The 20806-nt window shown below is 38.0% G+C and overlaps 1 protein-coding gene across 1 annotated transcript; it reads right to left on the reverse strand.

The window, feature by feature from the left end:
* Window positions 1-307: 307 nt before the first annotated feature.
* On the reverse strand, window positions 308-17263 carry LOC140144567 (endoplasmic reticulum membrane-associated RNA degradation protein-like). Its single transcript, XM_072166386.1, has 13 exons — window positions 17066-17263; window positions 16432-16580; window positions 16003-16104; window positions 13246-13335; window positions 11294-11391; window positions 10770-10903; window positions 10163-10277; window positions 7445-7547; window positions 6932-6961; window positions 5948-6016; window positions 3373-3552; window positions 1006-1268; window positions 308-551 (listed from the first exon to the last, which is right to left on the reverse strand). The coding sequence occupies exons 1-13, from the start codon at window positions 17247-17249 to the stop codon at window positions 308-310; spliced, it is 1761 nt and encodes a 586-aa protein (XP_072022487.1). The 5' UTR covers window positions 17250-17263.
* Between the last annotated feature and the right edge of the window lie 3543 nt (window positions 17264-20806).

Here is a 20806-nt window from a genome sequence, read left to right on the forward strand (position 1 = left end):
ACATATAAGACATAATGTTGTGATTGCCGTACACTTCCTTTAAACGCCCATAATAACCAGCGGGGGTTTCTTTCACTTTACCTTGTTATTTCAGCTCAGAAACCCTTCCCAGCAGTTATTACTAATATTATTTCACCATATTGGGTGAAGAATAACAAATTTAAAATTTGGGAAAATAAGTTATTTCTGTGATAGAATATGTATCAAGGTTGATATGGGAGCATTATTACTGATACTGTGACATTTCCACAAATCAGAACAATTACCAACATTATCCTAATTATCTGACATTGGACAACAGGCCTACTCACTTGTTAAGAAGCCTGGCATAATTATTCCTTTGTCTTGATCTCAGGTTCTTCTCACACCACTGCTGATATCGATCTGTCGCTGTCTTCGCTACATTGGTAACTACTACTCTGCACTCTCGCACGATTCGTCTGAGAAGCGCCACCACTTCAAGTTCACTCCGAGGTCTGAACAGGGTTTGAAGCTTACATTCCTTGCAAAATGATTGTAGTGAATCTACATCAGAGAAAGCATTTAAGCACCTATGGAGTGGAGAAACATATGAGGAATTAAATCACTCTTATAATCCGCACAAAATATGTTACTTTTCATTAACCAAATCATTAGTCAAATTCCAGGATGGTAATAAGGAAAATTTGATCCATTATATGAGACCAAAAACTCATCAACATTGAAAAAAAATAGGAGGGAAATGAGGTTGTCGATCGGGTTACGGACCTTTAAGCAGTAAAATATCAAAAACATTGGGAGTCAATTCAGAAACATATTACCTACTAAATAGAGCTGCATTATGAACCATTGTGGAAGTGAAGATTAAATTAAGGTTCAGGTCAGTAGACTGCCAGTTGCATTCCTAAAAATCTAGAATTTCATAAATTTGTACTCTTTGATGTGCAAGCACAGATATTGGAAGTGGTGCAAGCTATTTTAACAATAAAACTTTTTTGAAAATAGCAAAATACCCCGGGAAAATACCTTATTAACTCAGAAATATTCTGCTCATTAGCACTCCCTGCTAGCATCAAATGTGCTGATGAATACACGGATGATGTCATGAAGTTTTCCTCTGTGTAGGTGCACCATGGGATATGTTCTAATGCATGATGGGATGGGTGACTGAGGTCAATCCATGAGGTCAACCTGGCGATGTAATCAGTAAGTTCTGATTTCAGTCTTGACAAAGGATGAAAGACTGATGTGTAGCTGGTTGATAAACACATAAGCTTGTCAAGAATAACCTGTGACAAAACAAAGCAAAGACATGGCAACATTGATTTCATTGTGTTCCACAGTACTGAAGTTAATTTTTCATTACTTCTGTGGTCCGAGCTGTGCGCCAAGCGTAGACGAGCGTACACACAGAAGAAATAAACAATCACGCTGATTGGCTGATCAACACACTTGACAACTAGCCGGTTGACCCATTGGTCTTTGGCGCGTCGCATAGCAGGCGACCTTGTCACTTCTACGCGATCGCAATTCACCAGCGTGTACCCGGACCACGGAAGTAATAAAAAATTAACTATAGTACTGAATGATCTCCACTGAATAAAAACAACTGAATGATCATTCATTTAAGTTGGAGTTGACCTTTTCCCCTTTAAATTTTAGCTAGCAGTATGCTTAATTTACAAAACAAAAAATCATGTCTCCTCCATAGTTGGCTTGATTCCACTCACCCCACATGAACCGGAGTGAGCGGAATTAAACTGGCTGCAGGCACATTCTCCGATAAAGTGTTCAAAATGCCAAATCTATGTCGTTCGCATATAAATGATTATAGGTACTTTTCATTGGTGGTATCATACCCTAATTATAAAGTATAAAACATCACAACACAGTTTATTAAATTTTTCCAACAGGTCTTTGAGACTATGTCGCCAATATAGTTAACAGATACATTACCATATTTCTTATGGATAACAAACTGTGAAATAATTGGCTAGATGAATGTTCTCATATATATGTGATGGCTCAAGCAGGCTCCAGAGTTATATTATATATGTGGTACATAAAGCAATGGTTTAAAGTTTTAAAAAAATCAGGTCTATTAATGGTTAAAAGTCCTGACGTTACGTTCATGTCGTCACAGATACATTGCCTAAATTCTACTCACCTCGGAAAAAATGCTGTGATAAATGAAGCCAACTACTATACCAGACTTTTAAAGTACATTAGGTGATGACTGATCAAGTATGGGTATTAGCTCGTTAAGTTTTTACACTTGCACGATTAAGACAAAGGTGGGAAAGGGCTTAACAGATACGTTACCACAGATACGTTACCCCCAATACGTAGAAGTAATAATGCTAAAAAATGAAGTATTGTTTAAAAATCACCCATACATTGTTTCGTGTTCTGACACTATTTAAGTTTACGATTCTGAATGGTGGTTGGCATTTTGTCATTCCTGAGACCAAACTTGAACACTTTATCAGAGAATGTACCTGCAGAAGACCTGTTAGTGATATCTAGCTGGTTTTGTTGATTTTTTGGGAAAAATTTAGTCAAGATTACATTTCAAAATGTATGGTACCTAGCTTAATATGAGGATCAATAATGTGATAAGAAAGCAAGGTCCGCACATTACGTTATTAAGCAATGTGGGTGACTCGCATAAGTCTTCAGGTTCCATGTCCATGCGGAATCTAAACATACATACTGCATATCATGGGTAGGTACATTTTGCATGCAGGATCTATGCATATAGACTGCATGGGTAGGTACGTTTTCTTCAGACTCCAGAGTTAGAGTCCCAAATAGACTGCATGGGTGGGTACATTTTTCTGCTATGGATTAGTTGTAAAACATGGCATCAGACCCAACAAGGGCCACTAAGCAATTGAAGGTAAGCATGATTACTGAATAGAGGCCGTCAGCGTGACGTCATATGCCGCCATCTTGTGGGTACACGCTGTGATGGTCGTTCGATCTCCATGCGTGGACAGCAAAATCACCACGTTGATGCTTGATAACAGCTGCGTGGCAAGATGCGCCCTGCGCGTAGTGTCCGACTCATGAACACACAGATCATTTGTATCCACAAGATGGCGAAAGGCTGACGGCCTCTATACAATTAGACTTTTGTATTTAAAATCCACACTATCCCTGTGGAAGATTTAGGAAATGTCTACGACAGGGAGAATAAGAATTTCAAAATGGAATGAAAGCATTAGGCAGCTCCATTTGAAACTTACTGGAAGATTCAGGTTGAATCTTTCTCAGAGGGTGCATGAATTCAAATGGCTGCCTAATGTGTTCATTCCATTTGAAATTCATACTCCCCCTGTAGAAGATATTACTCCCCTGTAGAAGAATGGAATAGCCGATTATAACACTTACAGAGCCTTTACTACTGCAAACATCCTTTCTTGGTCCTACACATACACACAAAACAGATGACACTAAGAGAACATAGTTTGCAATGTCTTTGGAAATGTTCAAGATGTCAATCTCTCCATGGCTGATGTGATCTCGCAATCTTGGCCCCTCTTGGTGCTCAAGAAGATCCAGAAGCATTTCCTGTGGCATAAGTAGAATTGGAGACAAAGATAGATTGAATCTTATTGTTCATTTCTGACATTACTTTTTTCAAAGTTTAAAACTAAATTGAAAAAGAAATATGATAAAATGCACATGTACATAGAGAATAATGACTCTAATGGCGAAGTGTTTTATGTAAAATACAAAAGATCCTCTAATACTTAAAGGTGACTGAGGCAATACCCATTAATAACTTGCTTTTAGACAATGTCAAGCTGGTCATATTTATATATTGCTTCGCCATACAATTCATACATTCACACCTCTAAAAATCTTTTTGAGATTCTGAACCATGAAAGGAGCAATCATGTGTTTCAAAAGATGAATTGACTTGTACCTGGTAGTATGCGTGCATCATCGCAATTTCCATTGTATTTGCCTGGCAGTATGCGAGTGCATCATGGCCTGTGGTTAAAAAAACCACCACATCACAATAAGGGCTATTGAACAGTGTAGTGGTGGTATGCAGTTTGCTCAAGCATATCAATATACCAGTCCCTTACCTTTGTTGATAAACATTGAGGTCAACTCATCTATATAAGTAGGCATATCACCTCAAAAATAATCGCAGCAGAAACATGTTATTTAATGTTCCTACATTATTGAGCTTTATTAAAGCATCAAAAATCAAAAAACAGAATTGAAATCGGTCAATGCATTGTGACGTAGTGTCAATTTAAAGATGCTCGTAGATGGAATGAAATCCTGCCACAAATGGCTGTAATGACAAAATTGGCACATTTTAAGATTTTGAAGGTATATTTGGACGCTTGCTTGAAAAAGCAGCATTAATTTAAATATCACATGTTAAATGCATATCTTTCCTGACTTCGTTACAGAAAACAAAATTAAAAAATCTATCATTGAATAATTATAATAAATTAACCAAATATACTATTTTAGCAATTTCGCCAATCTGCAGACAAATTAAATCTCAAAAATGACTAAGTTCAGCTAATTAATATGCAAAATTGATGCCAATAGAAAACCGTACATGATATAAAGGTGCGGTTTTTTTTGCACACATATGTATAGAGGGTATTCATTACTACGTCATTGATGTGATTGCTCATGCATAAAATTCCTCCACATAGGTTGTTTAGCTTAATCGGGAGAGTGACCTCTTGAAATGATGATCACAGTTATCTTTGAGTTATTACAGTGAGGCCCACGTACAATGTTCAACACAAAGTGAACAATGCTATAACTTGGAGGACAAACAAACCAACACCGCCAAATTCGACTGATATGTGTACAACGTGGGAAGCGATGGGGAAATTGAACACTTGTTGTCTGATCATGCATGTGTTTATGGTTCGGGTAGCGGTTACTTAGCAACTCTCGTTCCGCTTGGGTTTATTGCATACACTCTATACAAAGTTCTTTCAATTGATAACAAAAAATACACAAAAAGTAATTAATTATGCAAATTAGGTAATTACAGCTAATTATGTATTTATGATATTATTATGCAAATTAGGCATGAGTAATTTTAGGTTTTTTTTCAATATTTAATGAACGTCTGTTCATTTCATCATAAATTTTTTCAGTTTGATCTTGTTTTGAGGTTGAATAATTGAACTGCAGTTAATTATTTAAAAACAATACAAAAAAAATAAAAGTTTGACATTTTGACGGTGTCTGGAATATAATTTTCATTTTTACTGTAAACATGGTATGTGTCACCATTACTCAAAGCCAAGTCCGAAAAGTAAAAATTAAAATTCAGTTGCAATGAGACTTTAAATTAACATTTTGTCATCTGGATTAACATGGGAGGATAATCGGTAAAAGCAAATGCCATTTTACTGTACCGCGTATACAAAAATAGTATGGCCTTGGACACACACAATGGCTTAGAGCTATTGTGGTTTGGAAAATTACTCCCTAAAAATATCATTGATTAATGTTTTGCTTCAACTAGTTTTAGGGAAGTGTTTCATTCAAGTTGTCGACGGAATTAATTTACATCCTAAGAAAGATTAGTATTTCAGCTAAATGGTGGTAGTTCCTTTACTTCAATAGGCCTATATTTACTGATTTATGAGCGATCTTCAAAAATCCATAAAACAGGCAGTAGCTCTTAAACAAAACAATATTTTTATTTAAGGACCCGATGTTAGCCTCGGAAAGGCTTCACACACCATATATTAAAAATTTAAACAATTTGGATAAATGAAGCATATGAAGAAATTCATTTATCGACATGGATGTTTTCTAAAATTGGCCAAATTTGAAGCGCGCCCTTTTCAATTCACTGTTATGCTTGCATGCACAGTGTAGCAGAATTATTGTGCAGCCACTGTGACATACCTAATATAAGGAAGGAAGAAGTGGACATCACAGATTGAACAGAGTACAAAATAGATCTTACCATAAAAGACATGCCAACTCTTTGTACTAATAAATTGTCTGTATCATCAGGAAGAGCAGGACACATCATCTGAATGTAGAGAAAAAAAACAGCATTTTTTGTTGAAACTTTTTTACGAAATAGGTAGGTGGGAATTAGTACAATGAATGCTTGCTGAAGACAAAGAGATTGGAGGAGAGCATGGCCTAGCTGTGAATCCAAGGGTCAAGGGTTCGAATCCCAGGTCCGCCTGAGCTCGGCCGGCTCTTTGTGTCCTTGACTCTTCACTCTACTTGCTTAGTGCTTCGGAGGGCACTTTAAGCTGTCGGTCCCGTGTACATGCATATTTTCTCACATTAATGTAGTGTGCACGTTAAAGAACGTCACAGGCTATTCAAAAAGAGCAGGGGATCATCCCGGTACTGTTGATTGTACTTCAAAAATACACTCATCTACTCTAGGTTCCAGAGTAAAAATAAGTACAGCTTGTTTGTACGCAGTGCGATAATACTCATACATATGAGGGAGGCACTTATAAGGAAGAAGAAGAAGAAGATGGGATAGATCAACTTACGAACCACAACAACATATATTATATGTGCAGTATTTGACTTAAATCAGTGCTTCTGCATCCTTTTCTCTAGGCATTCTACCAATATATTAATAAATCATAAACTCTGCATAGAGATGTATAGGTTTATGAAGTTTCTTTAATTTTACAAGAAAAGGAAATGATCCCTTGATGTCAAAACTAAAGTGCCAGAGGACAGAGCAGCGTACCAGTTAATTAACAGTAAAGTTAACAGTGAAATCATAATTTATTTTGTGTTACTATTGAACTATGAGTGGATGGAATATGGTGTGTTCATGCCCCCTCCCAAATTCATATAACATGATTTTGAGATGAAAATACACTAATTGGTCTCCAGGTATAGTTCACAAAGATATAGTTATAACATCTACAACATGTTTCAGGATTCTTAATCATCTTTATTCATATCTCACCTCATCAAAAGTAGTAAATAGGATGGTAGACTGAAAAATAAAAGTAAAAGTAAATATGTGAAATAGCGAGCATTGTTGTGATATGGGTTATATTATTTTTAATTCCTGGGCCTACTCTGAAAGGACTAGAATTTGCATTTGAGCCATTTATAATTGCATGTACATTTGCCCAATAAAATTAAAATTCTGTTTAAAGGTTTTTTGGTACGGTAAAGCACTGAAGCTTAAGGTAGCCTAACAGTTGTGTTTGACTCATGATCTCAAGCTTGTGTCTTCCCAACCCACCATGACCAACATGTGTCCTTGAACAAAACAATATCTGTTACCAAGTTCAAGTTCAAATTTATTTCACCATCATCATATTATATGTTGATTGTCTCACTTCTCCCATGTGTAAATTAGGGAGCTGTTAGTTGTAGTCATGCTGGTACCATTATTGTTGTAATATATCCTAATAGCAGCAGAATAAAGCACATGCCTACATTTATTTATTTATTATCCAATCATACTTACCTCGGCTGTTAAGACACAGTGTGGACACCCATTAGCTGATGCAAACACCTGTCTCAAACTCTGCTCTAATTGAGTCAGTAAAAGCACCACACAAATACCATACCTGTATCACACAAAATACATGCAATCAACAAAGATTGTATATAGAAGGCAGACACCTTGTATACCATCCACGCTAGAAAATGGGGATCGACATGGAATACCATTTATACTCAAAAAAAGTATGTTATTGATTGGGACTATGATTTATTTCTCCCTCCCCCAACAGAATGGAGGGTACTATGAACTAAGATGTTGAGTGTATCTTTTTAACCATGAATAGCTTAACCCTAATCGCCTAAGGGCTTTTTGGTGACAGGAAGGGAAAGAAGGAAGGAATAAAGAGAGAAAAGAAGGAAAGAAGTTGTTTGCTCTGGGTGGGATTCAAACCCGAGACCCCTCGCATGCCAGGCACTGTGTTGGCGACACTTCGCCACAGGTCTTGGGCTTTGCTGGCCAGCGAAACCGTGCCTATATATCACTTAGGGCGATTGCGTCATCACACCACGTGGTGATGCATGCACTGAACAGCGCATATATCAAGTAGTATTTTGTAGTATACCGTCCTGTTAGGGTTAAGGAAGCCTATATTGAGTTTCGATAGTGGTAACCTAACCCTAACCGCCTAAGGGCTTTTTGGCGACGGGAAGGGAAAGAAGGAAGGAATAAAGAGAGAAAAGAAGGAAAGAAGTTGTTTGCTCTGGGTGGGATTCGAACCCGAGACCCCTCGCATGCCAGGCACTGGGTCGGCGATACTTTGCCACGGGTCTTGGGCTTCGCTGGCCAGCGAAACCGTGCCTATATATCTCTTCGGACTATTGCGTCATCCCACCATATGTACTGCCTGCCCCTACACCGCGTTCATCCAGTAGTATTTTGTAGTATACCATCCTGTTAGGGTTAAGGAAGCCTATATTGAGTTTCGATAGTGGTAACCTAACCCTAACCGCCTAAGGGCTTTTTGGCGACGGGAAGGGAAAGAAGGAAGGAATAAAGAGAGAAAAGAAGGAAAGAAGTTGTTTGCTCTGGGTGGGATTCGAACCCGAGACCCCTCGCATGCCAGGCACTGTGTCGGCGACACTTTGCCACAGGTCTTGGGCCGCTGGCCAGCGAAACCGTGCCTATATATCACTTAGGGCGATTGCGTCATCACACCCTGTGGGATGCATGCACGAACAGCGCATATATCAAGTAGTATTTTGTAGTATACCATCCTGTTAGGGTTAAGGAAGCCTATATTGAGTTTCGATAGTGGTAACCTAACCCTAACCGCCTAAGGGCTTTTTGGCACGGGAAGGGAAAGAAGGAAGGAATAAAGAGAGAAAAGAAGGAAAGAAGTTGTTTGCTCTGGGTGGGATTCGAACCCGAGACCCCTCGCATGCCAGGCACTGGGTCGGCGATACTTTGCCACAGGTCTTGGGCTTCGCTGGCCAGCGAAACCGTGCCTATATACCACTCAGGGCGATTGCGTCATCACACCACGTGGGATGCATGCACGAACAGCGCATATATCAAGTAGTATTTTGTAGTATACCATCCTGTTAGGGTTAAGGAAGCCTATATTGAGTTTCGATAGTGGTAACCTAACCCTAACCGCCTAAGGGCTTTTTGGCAACGGGAAGGGAAAGAAGGAAGGAATACAGAGAGAAAAGAAGGAAAGAAGTTGTTTGCTCTGGGTGGGATTCGAACCCGAGACACCTCGCATGCCAGGCACTGGGTCGGCGATACTTTGCCACGGGTCTTGGGCTTCGCTGGCCAGTGAAACCGTGCCTATATATCACTTAGGGTGATTGCGTCATCACACCACGTGGGATGCATGCACGAACAGCGCATATATCAAGTAGTATTTTGTAGTATACCATCCTGTTAGGGTTAAGGAAGCCTATATTGAGTTTTGATAGTGGTAACCTAACCCTAACCGCCTAAGGGCTTTTTGGCGATGGGAAGGGAAAGAAGGAAGGAATAAAGAGAGAAAAGAAGGAAATAAGTTGTTTACTCTGGGTGGGATTCGAACCCGAGACCCCTCGCATGCCAGGCACTGGGTCGGCGACACTTTGCCACGGGTCTTGGGCTTCGCTGGCCAGCGAAACCGTGCCTATATATCACTTAGGGCGATTGCGTCATCACACCACGTGGGATGCATGCACTGAACAGCGCATATATCAAGTAGTATTTTGTAGTATACCGTCCTGTTAGGGTTAAGGCGAGTGGGATGATAGGAGCCATACTTTTCAAGTTTCAGTCATTTAGCTAAAAAACTGCGGTGTACTCCTTAATATTAATACTCTGACCTTATTGGAAATGAGTCAAGGAACAAAATAATCCATTTATATTTCCACAAGTCTTGCGATTCTTAATTTAAGGCCAATAATATATCAAAATGAAAGTTTTTGGCATTTTTGTCCTCCATAACAAAATCATGTTGGGATGGGTAAAAATGACACTCATATCAAGGCTTGGGATATCATTTATACCATTCCTTGTATGTGTCAGCTTTATTTGTCTCAATATTTGAGTGCAATCACTACTAGGTCATGCTCCCCTCGGACTCGCTTTAAAGGACCACAGGAATGAGACGACAAAGGAAATACAGTGAGCCTGGACGATTTAGTTTCAACCCAGCTAGAATGACAAATTATGGGCTATAGGCACCTCATTATTGCTAGAAAATGTTCCAACCTTTCTTCTCTGTAATACTGCACTGCCGCATCCCAGTAAGGTAACATCACTTTGGCTATACATATGGAGTTACTAAATAGGTTACTTATCACATCCAGTTCTGTGTCGGTAAAATCTAGGTTGAAAAAAACAACAACAAATAAATATGTTGGTTTGCATATAGAAAACAAAATCGTTATATTAATATAGGATAACCTTTATAAACAAAACCCACATTAACATGTAAATAACCAATGTGTCATTGTCGCATGATGGGCATAAAGAGTGATGTCCAACTACTCAGTGATCACAAACAAGTAAACAGTTTAGAAAAGTCATGTCTTTAAAGATGCCTCATCTTTAAAGATGCCATCATTCTTAAAGGCCGCTATAAATATCTGGAAAACACATTAAGTTAGGAGCTGTGTAAAGTTAGTTGGTATAGAGGTGAACAATAACTAAACATTGGCTTGATTATATTTTAAGCCTACTTAATTGGGTTACCCTTGAAAGTTTGCCTGGTCAACTGGGTCCCTCTTTAACAGCAAAGTACTGGTCTGAATGACAAAACAACAAACAAACAGAAGAAAATATACAAGTAATAACTGTGACAAAAATACAACTGTACCTGGCAGACTATGTTGCAATTCACATATCTGAGGAAAACTCAAAGGTTGTCTGTGTGGTACTATACCACCAGGTATCTTCTTACCAACAATGACTCCTAGACTCGCTGTCAACACTAGCAAGAAACTACTGTATCTGCAAAATTAAAATGAAATAAAAAAATAAGTGAAATATTGTCATTAACCCATCTTGCTCTGTGATTTTCTTCGCTGATCCAAGCAGATGGATCAATAACATCATCAACGCTTTGAGAAAGCCAGAAGGTTTCTGGCGAAACTATCAGCAGAAAAACACAAGTTTTTCATTTGGTCTGTGCAAATTAACTAAAAAATAGCTGATTAATTAACAGATCTGATGAACCTCTTCAATTATGTTCATGACCATATTTGGCATCAGCATGGAACCTGCATTAACACGAGTACACTTTACAAACAAGCCTATTTTGAGATATTGATATTTTGAGAAAATATCACAAAACTTTTTATTTTGAAGCCTATGGCCAGTACGCAGAGCACTAATACTTACCTGACTGAGATTTCTTGTGGAGCAGCAAAGCCATGCCAGACAATATTACGTAGATTCAGACTGGTAGGAGGACCAATCAACACACGTAAACAGAAAACCTGATCAAGAAATAGATAAAAAAAAACATGTAAAAATGAATCTTGCCAACAAATAATCGAGTCATATTCCTGACCATTTCATAACATATCACTTTGAAATCATAAAATACCTCCAAGACTACCTTAAATAAAACCATACAATATGTGACGTGTCATGTCAAAAGGAGACACTTTCGGGCAGGATCGTAAATGGCGAAATAGCCAAAAATCTGTCCGGGGATGATTTATTCACGATTTGGGTTTGTTGCGAGTTTGTGATGTTAATAATGTTAAAAATATTGTCTGTTAGTTTCAGACGGAATATAACTTGTATCTTGTATTTTTTGAGACATTTTTCGAGGTAATTCCTACTCTTTACATTGTCAATAACATTTTTAAAGGCCGATATCTCAATTTCAAATTTTATAATACCATAACTTACGAACGCAATATCTTCGCTTAGGAATGTCCGATTTCAATGGGGAAAACGGCGTTGTGGAGCAAAATATCTCTATATTTAAGATATGTAAAAAACTCAAAATTTATAACCTGCCCAAAAGTGTCTCCTTTTGACATGACACGTCACATATATCAATCAAGTACACTTGATTCAAGGGCTGATACAGACATAAGTTGGTGACAAAAGCCAAGACTATTTTGTGATGTGACTCAAAAGCACACACAGTATAAAAGGGAAATGGTATAATGTAGATATGCCCGCTTCGTCTTCCATGACTACAGAACTACCAGTAGTGTATCAGCCATGCTTCACCAACTGCAATGGCCAACCCTACAGGAACCCAGGCTAAAGTGGAAATGATGTACTGCATCACTTATGGACTTGATATTCCACAGTCCTACCTTGTTTCAACCGTGATGCTACATGGGCACTTAATAAAATATCATGTGCCATTTGCCAGGACAACTGGTTACCAACATTCATTCTTCCCATATGGAATCAGACTCTGGAATGGACTTCCCCAGCAGCTTGTTAACTGCGCTTCCCTGCAATGCTTCAGAGGGCAGGTGCAGTCTGCTTCCAGTTTTTAATGCACCTTAGTTGTAGTTCAGCACTGTAAATTTCCTGCACTCACCTTGCAAAAAGTGCGCTATGTGCAGACTGTACTATATTGGAAGAAGATAACAATTTCAGTATTACACAAATTATGTTTCTTCATAAACCACTGATTACTATGAACTGTCCGATTTAATGTTTGAAGTGCCTTACACAAGGTGCCTGGCACAAGCATTGACAATGGCTAATAGAGGTTATTTATTCCTCCTTAAGCCATGTTGTGGTTACAAATCCATTTGAGTGTACATGCATTGGACACTCGCACAGAGCACCACGTAACTGTTATTGATATTGGCGTGGTGTTTTGCATTTGTGCTTGACAGATCAAATGCTGAAGGCAGCCTAACATGGTATGTACCTATAAAATAGCAGACATGTGACATCACATTGGTTACCTCTATATACCTTTTAACTGGTTAAAATATGTGGCTCTCATAATTGGGTTTTAATAGAGACAGGTCAGAGAAGATATCTCACACTTCCCACAATGCATTTCTTCCATTTCAATTTACTGCACTGATTTACAATCTAGTGTAACATGGGTCGATAGCAATAGAGTGCATCCAGATCTTGCAAAATGTTTATTTCTTGGCATCAACCCATGTTTAGCTAGTCTATTCTCAAAATGAAAACAAAGGGAACCTACTCAAAGTAATAGGAGTGTCATTTGATGTAATAAGGTGATTTGCCATCTTGCAAAGGATTCTGGGAAGAGTAAGATATCTTCTCTGAGACAGGTCATAATCTGGAGTCAATAGGTGGAAGCCAAAATGACTGCTCATACAGTATAAGCTTCTTACCACAAAACATCCAAATATATCTCTCAGCTCTTCTGTGCTTAACAAGTCTTTCAACATAGATGGACAAGGAGAGTTTCTTGTTAAGAATATCTGCAAATGAATGAAAGTAAAATTAAGTGAGAAGATACGGAAAAGTAGAGTTAATAATTGTGAGACAAATAAAATAAACATTTACCAATCTGACTATCTGTGCACATAAAGGAGCAATTACACCAATAGGATGACTCACGCTACACAACTGTTTTTGACACTTTTAGCACTCCTGATATGAGCAAGGAAACCAACTAAGACCATGAAATAAAATCACAGAAATCACTGAAATCTATAAATTTAGGAACTCTGAAATGAACACTGTAATAATCACAAGACAGGAACTTAATCCTCTACACAGGGAGTGTGAATTGATAATAGGGTTACCTGAATGGGTGACTCCATTTGAAACCTTACCCCCCCCCCCGAGTGGGAGATTAAGGTTGTTTTCCATAGGGGACCCCATTAGTGTCCAATGTCATTCCACTAATCACACTGAATCTCACAAATTCGTAATAATCGCACTGAAATGATTAAATATTCAGTCAGTGATGATTCAGTGATTATTGTAGTATTACTCATTTCAGAGTTATTTTAGATTTCACTGATTTTTTTCACTGATTTTATTTCATAGTGAAAGAACTGCAATTCAATGGGATATATCCTTGTTAAGCTACAAATAAATAGATTCCAGTTGGCTTCCTCAAGGTAGTAACATCAGCATGATCAGTGCATGCTCCAGTGAGCACAATAGTAAGTTGCATGCATTAATTCAAAGAACTGGCATGTTAACACACATGAACAAAGGCAGTGAGCACACATACACGATATGGTCATTTTCACAGTAAAGGGTGTAACTTTTGATTTTTAGGGTCAAAATTTCAAACCACTTAAATATGTTTCTGTTTACTGAAATCATGCATAGAAGCAACTTAAATTTCAGTAACATAATGTTTCAAGGCTTAAATCTTTTGATTTCTAATAAAAAAATTGACATTTCCATAACATTTTGGTTAAAATCTAAGAAAAAATGTATTTTACATATGCTCAGAAAATTATGACATGAAAGCTGGAATACATGTAAAATCCCATTCCAAAGTAAGTCAACAGATATAAGTTAAATTTTATACCATGTTTTGCTATGTTTGTAATTGCAGTTTTGAAAATTTTTAACATCAAGTGTCATTTACAATGGAAATTTCCCAACCTTAAACATATTTTTTAAGTTTTAATTGGGTTCCTAAAATAATTTGAATGTCTAACTTCATGTTCAAATACTACTTGATGAAAGGAACCTACCAGCCAAGTTTCACAGAAATTGGAGTTATTTTTAGAATTGGCAGTTCAAGCGATTTGTGTTTCGGAGGCTTCAGTTAACAACACAGGTGATCATAAAAGTAAAATATTTGGCTAACTACTACAAGTTGACATGAAAAAATAGGTAAAAAATATCACAATTACCAATTTTCATGCTTTGCATCTAAGTATTGAATTTCAGTTGTGACAAAAATTAAATTATCACAGCAAGTCATTTTTTTTTGTTTCGGAGGCTTCATGTTAACAATGGTTAAACATTGCAGAAGTATTTTTTTGAAAACAACACTGTTGTGATCATCTAAGCTGTTATTTTCTTGTGTGTATTGAATTAATGATTCTATGCAGCAGATATTGTAGATTAATCACACATTAATTTTTTCACCCATTCATTAAGCATGGTGTTAACTTGCATGTGAAGCCTCCGAAACAGGCTTTCTTGGGTATCAGTATATTTTTCAAACATTAACCATAATATCAATTTTTTTTAAATTTATGACATTCTGCACATATCAAGTAACAATTACAATGCAGATATCAATATGGAACACACCAATTTAGATGTGCAAAGAGGATTGTTGTTTCGGAGGCTTCATTTGTTTCGGAGGCTTCAATTGTTAACGGAAAGTTTGTATTGGGTCCCATTTTCAAACGGTGATATATATCTCCACGATTTAAAAACAAGTGACTTGAGGATCTACTTTGCTACATTTTGATAAATAGATTGGATGAGCTCTTTTATTTATATTTGCCCAAGCTAGCTGAACAGTTTGTTTCGGAGGCTTCAAAAAAGTTAACGGAAAATCGGCTCTTTGAAGTCAAGATTTTATAAAAATTTTAAAAGCTTGCAAATCGACCAATTTTTGTTACCCATTTCAAGTTAAGATATCAACTGTTATGAATCAAGAAGAAGTGAAGAAATAACCAAGAATTATGAACCAAAGCTATACCCACAAAGTTTGTTAACAATTGTTAACGGAAAATGAAGCCTCGAAGCGACAAATATCAAGTCCGGTTCTCAAAAATACAGGGCTGTTCACAATTAAATCTAATGTGGCAGTGTTTACTGAACATATGACCATACTTTCAGGATAAGAAAAATTATCCATGAACTAACTGAAGAAATCACAGGGTTTTACAAAAATGTTACTGTTTTTTATAGTTTTTCAAAATGGCAATATTAAGTACATTTAAGCCTGCTAAAACTGAACGCAGTAACTCCCAAAGATGATTATGCTACCCAAGGTAGCTGCTAACTAGGTGACTTATGTGGCCAAAAATCATGGAATTCTGTGGCTTTATTAGAACACTACGGATCAAAATGTTAAAAATCCAAAGTTACACCCTTTACCATGAAAATGACCATATGCCTTGAGGAAGCCAAATGGATTATTATCATGATTATAGACTTACATCTCCTAATGATCTTTCTAAAGCAGCAGTCAGCAGCATTAGGCACACAGAATTACCAACTGATACATTACTTCTTACAGCTTCAAGGCTCTCAATGAAAACCTGTACAGAAGTGAAAAAAATATGTGAAGATCTAGTTTCTCCCTATGAATTGGCGAATTACACGTTTGGACCATTTTGAAGCACAGTGACTAGGATGACACCATTGCGTGCTATAATGGATACACCGCAGTGGTCTACATGTAGGATGACACCATTGTGTGCTATAATAGATACACCCCATTGGCCTAGGATGACACTTTTATGTGATACAATGGATACACCCTGGCAGCGGCTTAGTGGATACATCTCAGTGACCCAGACTGTGCCTTTGAATTTGCAATACAATTACTTCAATGTATTATTACAACACTTTCTTTTTCACTTTACCTCAGCCATTCCTGTCCATTGTAATTGTTCATAATATCTAAGTTTAAACTCTTCCATTGACAATGATGCGACATGACTATGTACAGCCTGGCATACCGGTGCTAATCTTCTTACAAGCTCCTCAAACTTATTAGCATCAGCAGTAATATCTGAAAGAATATAAAAGCACATACTGGTGTTCAACGTCATCATCCAAATAATGTTCAAAACTAATCAAGCAAAATGTGGTAAATGCTTTTAAGAAAGCCATTGAAAGTATTACCATTTTAAAACATAAGGACATTTTGTCATAATTTTTTCTTACTAAAACATTTCAAAGAGTTCACTTTCGACAACACTGAGCTATTATTTGTGATAAGATAACTCAAAATCCTTTTGATTTTTCACATTCAAATATTTTTCATTGATACAATGTACATGTGAAATCAGGCCTTTATTGGAATAAGCTTAAAAGTTTTGCAGGTCCTCCAGGTCTGTCTAACAAGTTCATAAACACAAAAAGTTTAAGAAATCCAGGACCATATCCTTTTAAGGGCATCTGGGCCAAGAATCCAGGTCTGTGTATAATTATTTCTTACTTTTATGACAGCTGAATATTAAACTGTACATATATGTATGTATGTGCGGTACTTACCAATTCCATGAAAAACAACTGTCTCTAGATAACCCCACTGTAAATATCCATCTTCATCCAAACACATCTTCAATAGCATTTCTTCTTCCTCTTGACTCACAGTTGCTGACCCTATTTCACAGATAAGTTGGTGTACTTTGGCTGAGATAAAACTCTTGGTACTTGAGATATTTAAGGCTTCCATTTTTCTTCCAGAGGCATAAATAAAACCTACAAAATTAAGACCAACAAGTCAAAATTGTTACAAAAAAGTTACAATACTTGAGTTATTTTACCAACATTTTAGCTAATTGTAAAAGAAGTGTAAAACACAGGAAGAAACAACCCTCCAATAATAACATGAGAAACTATTTACTTCCAAAAAAATGAGTCAAAAAGCACATTTGGAAACAGACAGAGACAGTTTGGTGAATTCAGGAAGGTGACCCAAAGGTGAGGTGCAAGGACCTTTTTATGCATCAAATCAAGCATGAGCATAGGACCTTACAAGTGCAAAATACACACTGGATGGGTATAAGCCAAATTTATACTTGATCACTTTAGCAGAAAAGTGATTCTCAAACATGCTCAGTTTGAAGGACCTTTTGAGGCATCAAGTCAAGCGTGAGCATGGACCTTGAGCAAAATAATACGCTCTAGATGGGTAAACCAAATTTATACTCAATCGCTTTAACAGAAAAGTGATTCTCAAACATGCTCAGTGTTAACTTCCATTTTCAGAGCGTCAAGCCGATCAATTGATACAAATTGCCGAGGCAAAATCAATGTTGATTTTGCGAGTTGATGCAACTCCTGAGTGATGCTGCCTTGTCACATGAATGCATCAACCAATCATTTCCTCTCAACTGGTTTTAATTAATTTACCGTTATCAGTCATTAACTTTCGGAGATGAATTTAATTAATCTGTTCTAAAATTTTGTGGCCTTTTTTACTTGTCGTCTGCAATGGCAATGGATTAGTCCCACTTGGTCCAATCCCATTTGGTCCAATCCTACTTAGTTTAATCCCATTTGGTCCATTCCCACTTGGTCCAGTTCCCACTTGGTCCAATCCCATTTGGTCCAATCCAACTAGGGCCATGTCCCACTTGATCCATGTCCCACTAGGGCCATGTCCCACTAGGTCTATGTCCCACTTGGGCCATGTCCCACTAGGGCGACGTCCCACTAGGGCCATGTCCCACTAGGGCCATGTCCCACTAGGTCCATGTCCCACTAGGGCCATGTCCCACTAGGTCCATGTCCCACTAGGCCCATGTCCCACTAGGGCCATGTCCCACTTAGGCCATGTCCCATTTGGACCAATTCATAGGCCTATGTGTACATGAAAAGATGACAGAACAGAAAGGAAAAATGAGATAAGAAAGAAAGAAAAGGAAGAATAAGGCTGATGAAGAGGGAGAAGAATAGACAGGGGAAGGAAAAGAGAAAGAAGCAGCAGGACAAAGTAAGGAGATAGAGATTGAAGAAGGCCGGTACTGTTTGCCAACATAATGATGGAGAATGGAAATGATCCATAAATGATGATCTTATCTAGTATAATTATCCCTAGTGGGACATGGACCTAGTGGGACATGGACCTAGTGGGACATGGACCTAGTGGGACATGGACCTAGTGGGACATGGCCCTAGTGGGACATGGCCCAAGTGGGACATGGCCCAAGTGGGACATGGCCTAAGTGGGACATGGCCCTAGTGGGACATGGCCTAAGTGTGAAATGGCCTAAGTGGGACATGGACTCAGTGGGACATGGTCTAACTGGGACTGGACCAAGTGAGATTTGGACCAAATGGGATTGGTCTAAGTGGGATTGGACCAAATGGGATTGGATCATGGATAGACATTCCTGGCACTGTTGAAAAATTTTTAAAAATCTGGTTTGTAAAATTGCTCAGAAACCACTCTTTTATGCCAAATAACTTGATAAATATGTCACTTCTAATTGCCGTTAATTGGGTACCGGTACCGGTAATTTTTTTTAAAGTGAGGATCATTCTTAAAAAAAACACACCTTCTAGTAAAATGAGTGTTTTGAGACCCTATAATCCCAGATCCACACAGATCCTTTTTTGCTTTTCAAAACCACTCTGCATCCGCACTTTCTTCATGCGGATGCTTGCAAGTAAATTCTGAATCAGATTATGTTTGCGACATATGTATACATGTACAGCCTCCGAGTAAACACTAGGTATGTGCATGTGCTGTGTTGCGAGTGCTACTTGACAGCTTTATAATCCCTATTCATGTTACGTGCATCACGCTATTGTGGACCATCCTTCTGATATTTGAGTGTTTGGACAAGCGGAACGGTCTTTTGTCTACCTCTCTGTTTGTAAATAGACGAAGAAGTCAAAATTGTCATCCTCGCCGAATACTATATTTACTAAAGAAAGTCAGCGTAATAATACCATTCCTATTATTAATATTAGTGCATGTAGTTTGGCACTGAAAGCAGTAATGCCAACGCGCGCCACGCCTTAGGCGCACAATTGGGCTACTTGGCGATCACTTGCCGCTACTCTAAAAAGCATGCCGCTACTTGCCATAAAATTGGGCTACTTTTGCCAGTCTCTGGCCGCGGCAGTAGTTTTGATGTATTTTCCTTTCAATTTAGCCGATTTATAAAGGTTTTGAGTCTCTGAAGCTCCAAATTGCAATTACAATGGGTTTTGTGACCATTTATTGATCGGTCAGTTACCGTACTTCCCAGTAAGTATCGGAAGTTTTAAAGAGAAGTGCTTTTCCGCACTGGGTGTTTAGCGTTCTAAATTCGGGTAAATCCGCCCAAATATCCAGTATTGGGCACTTTTTTTGAAGCTTACAAAATTGGGCTACTTGAGAATCCTTTACCGCGGCCTGGCGAGTCAATGCTGAAAAGTTTTGGCAACACCGACTGAAAGTGGGCCAAGCACAAAACAGAAAGAAACAGAGCGCAGTACAACCAGTCAAGTCCCAGTGTATTGTATGATGTAAGTTCTCGCATATTCATGAGGGTTGATTGTTCGATCGTGCCGTGTCTAGTAACAATCATGGCAGCGCTGCATGCCTTTGCGTAGGGTACGCGATAGCGTTGAACTGCATGCTTTCGCGATTACGCGATAGGCTGTGAAAATATGCGGTATGCGGTAATTGCGTAGCAGTGTTGCCTGTCGCATTTAATGGAACAATCGTCCCTCATTATTGGGTGATGCTGAGACTTTGACTGGTTGTGGTTGCACACGCTGTTTCTTTCTCCTCTCTGTGGGGCCAAAGTCAGCAGGCCTACTTCAGTTTCAAGTGAAGACTTTTGTTAGAGGAGCAGTTTTTTAGTTAAAGCATGGAAACAAATGTCAGTATGAAAACAGTCAATGTCTGTGCTGACGAAATTAAGTTCTCACCATAAATTATGTTGAATCAATATTCCTCATCATATGAAGAATTGTGTGCAGCAACCAGCAACTGAGCTGTGATGTTAACATGTTAAAACCAACCGGAAACAAGAACTTTTATTTACCTTCCCAGCATGCTTTGCCGGACTATGCTACTATAGAGAGAGAGGAGGTCTACAGAACTGAGGTGCTATTTACTCCCTAGTATATCAGTTGAAAAATTAACAAATAATAAAACTTCTATCTTAATCACTCAAAATATAAATAAACCCTTAATATTGTATTATTATAGTATTTTAGTATCGTTATAAACATAATATATTTTTACACATGAAGTGTAAAATAAGTTGTGCCCTACAAATAGTAGAATAA

Source organism: Amphiura filiformis, unplaced genomic scaffold, assembly GCF_039555335.1.
Source record: "Amphiura filiformis unplaced genomic scaffold, Afil_fr2py scaffold_63, whole genome shotgun sequence".
Taxonomy (NCBI): Eukaryota; Metazoa; Echinodermata; class Ophiuroidea; order Amphilepidida; family Amphiuridae; genus Amphiura; species Amphiura filiformis.

Bases quoted from the DNA above. Each gene is read 5' to 3' on its own strand.
- LOC140144567 (XM_072166386.1), bottom strand. From the start codon at position 17,249: ATGGAAGCCTTAAATATCTCAAGTACCAAGAGTTTTATCTCAGCCAAA. The intron at 7,548-10,162 runs GTTGGAACATTT...TGTGTGATACAG, and splicing joins CAGTATTACAGAGAAGAAAG to GTATGGTATTTGTGTGGTGC. The intron at 1,269-3,372 runs GTAAGTGTTATA...GTTTTGTCACAG, and splicing joins TTTGCAGTAGTAAAGGCTCT to GTTATTCTTGACAAGCTTAT.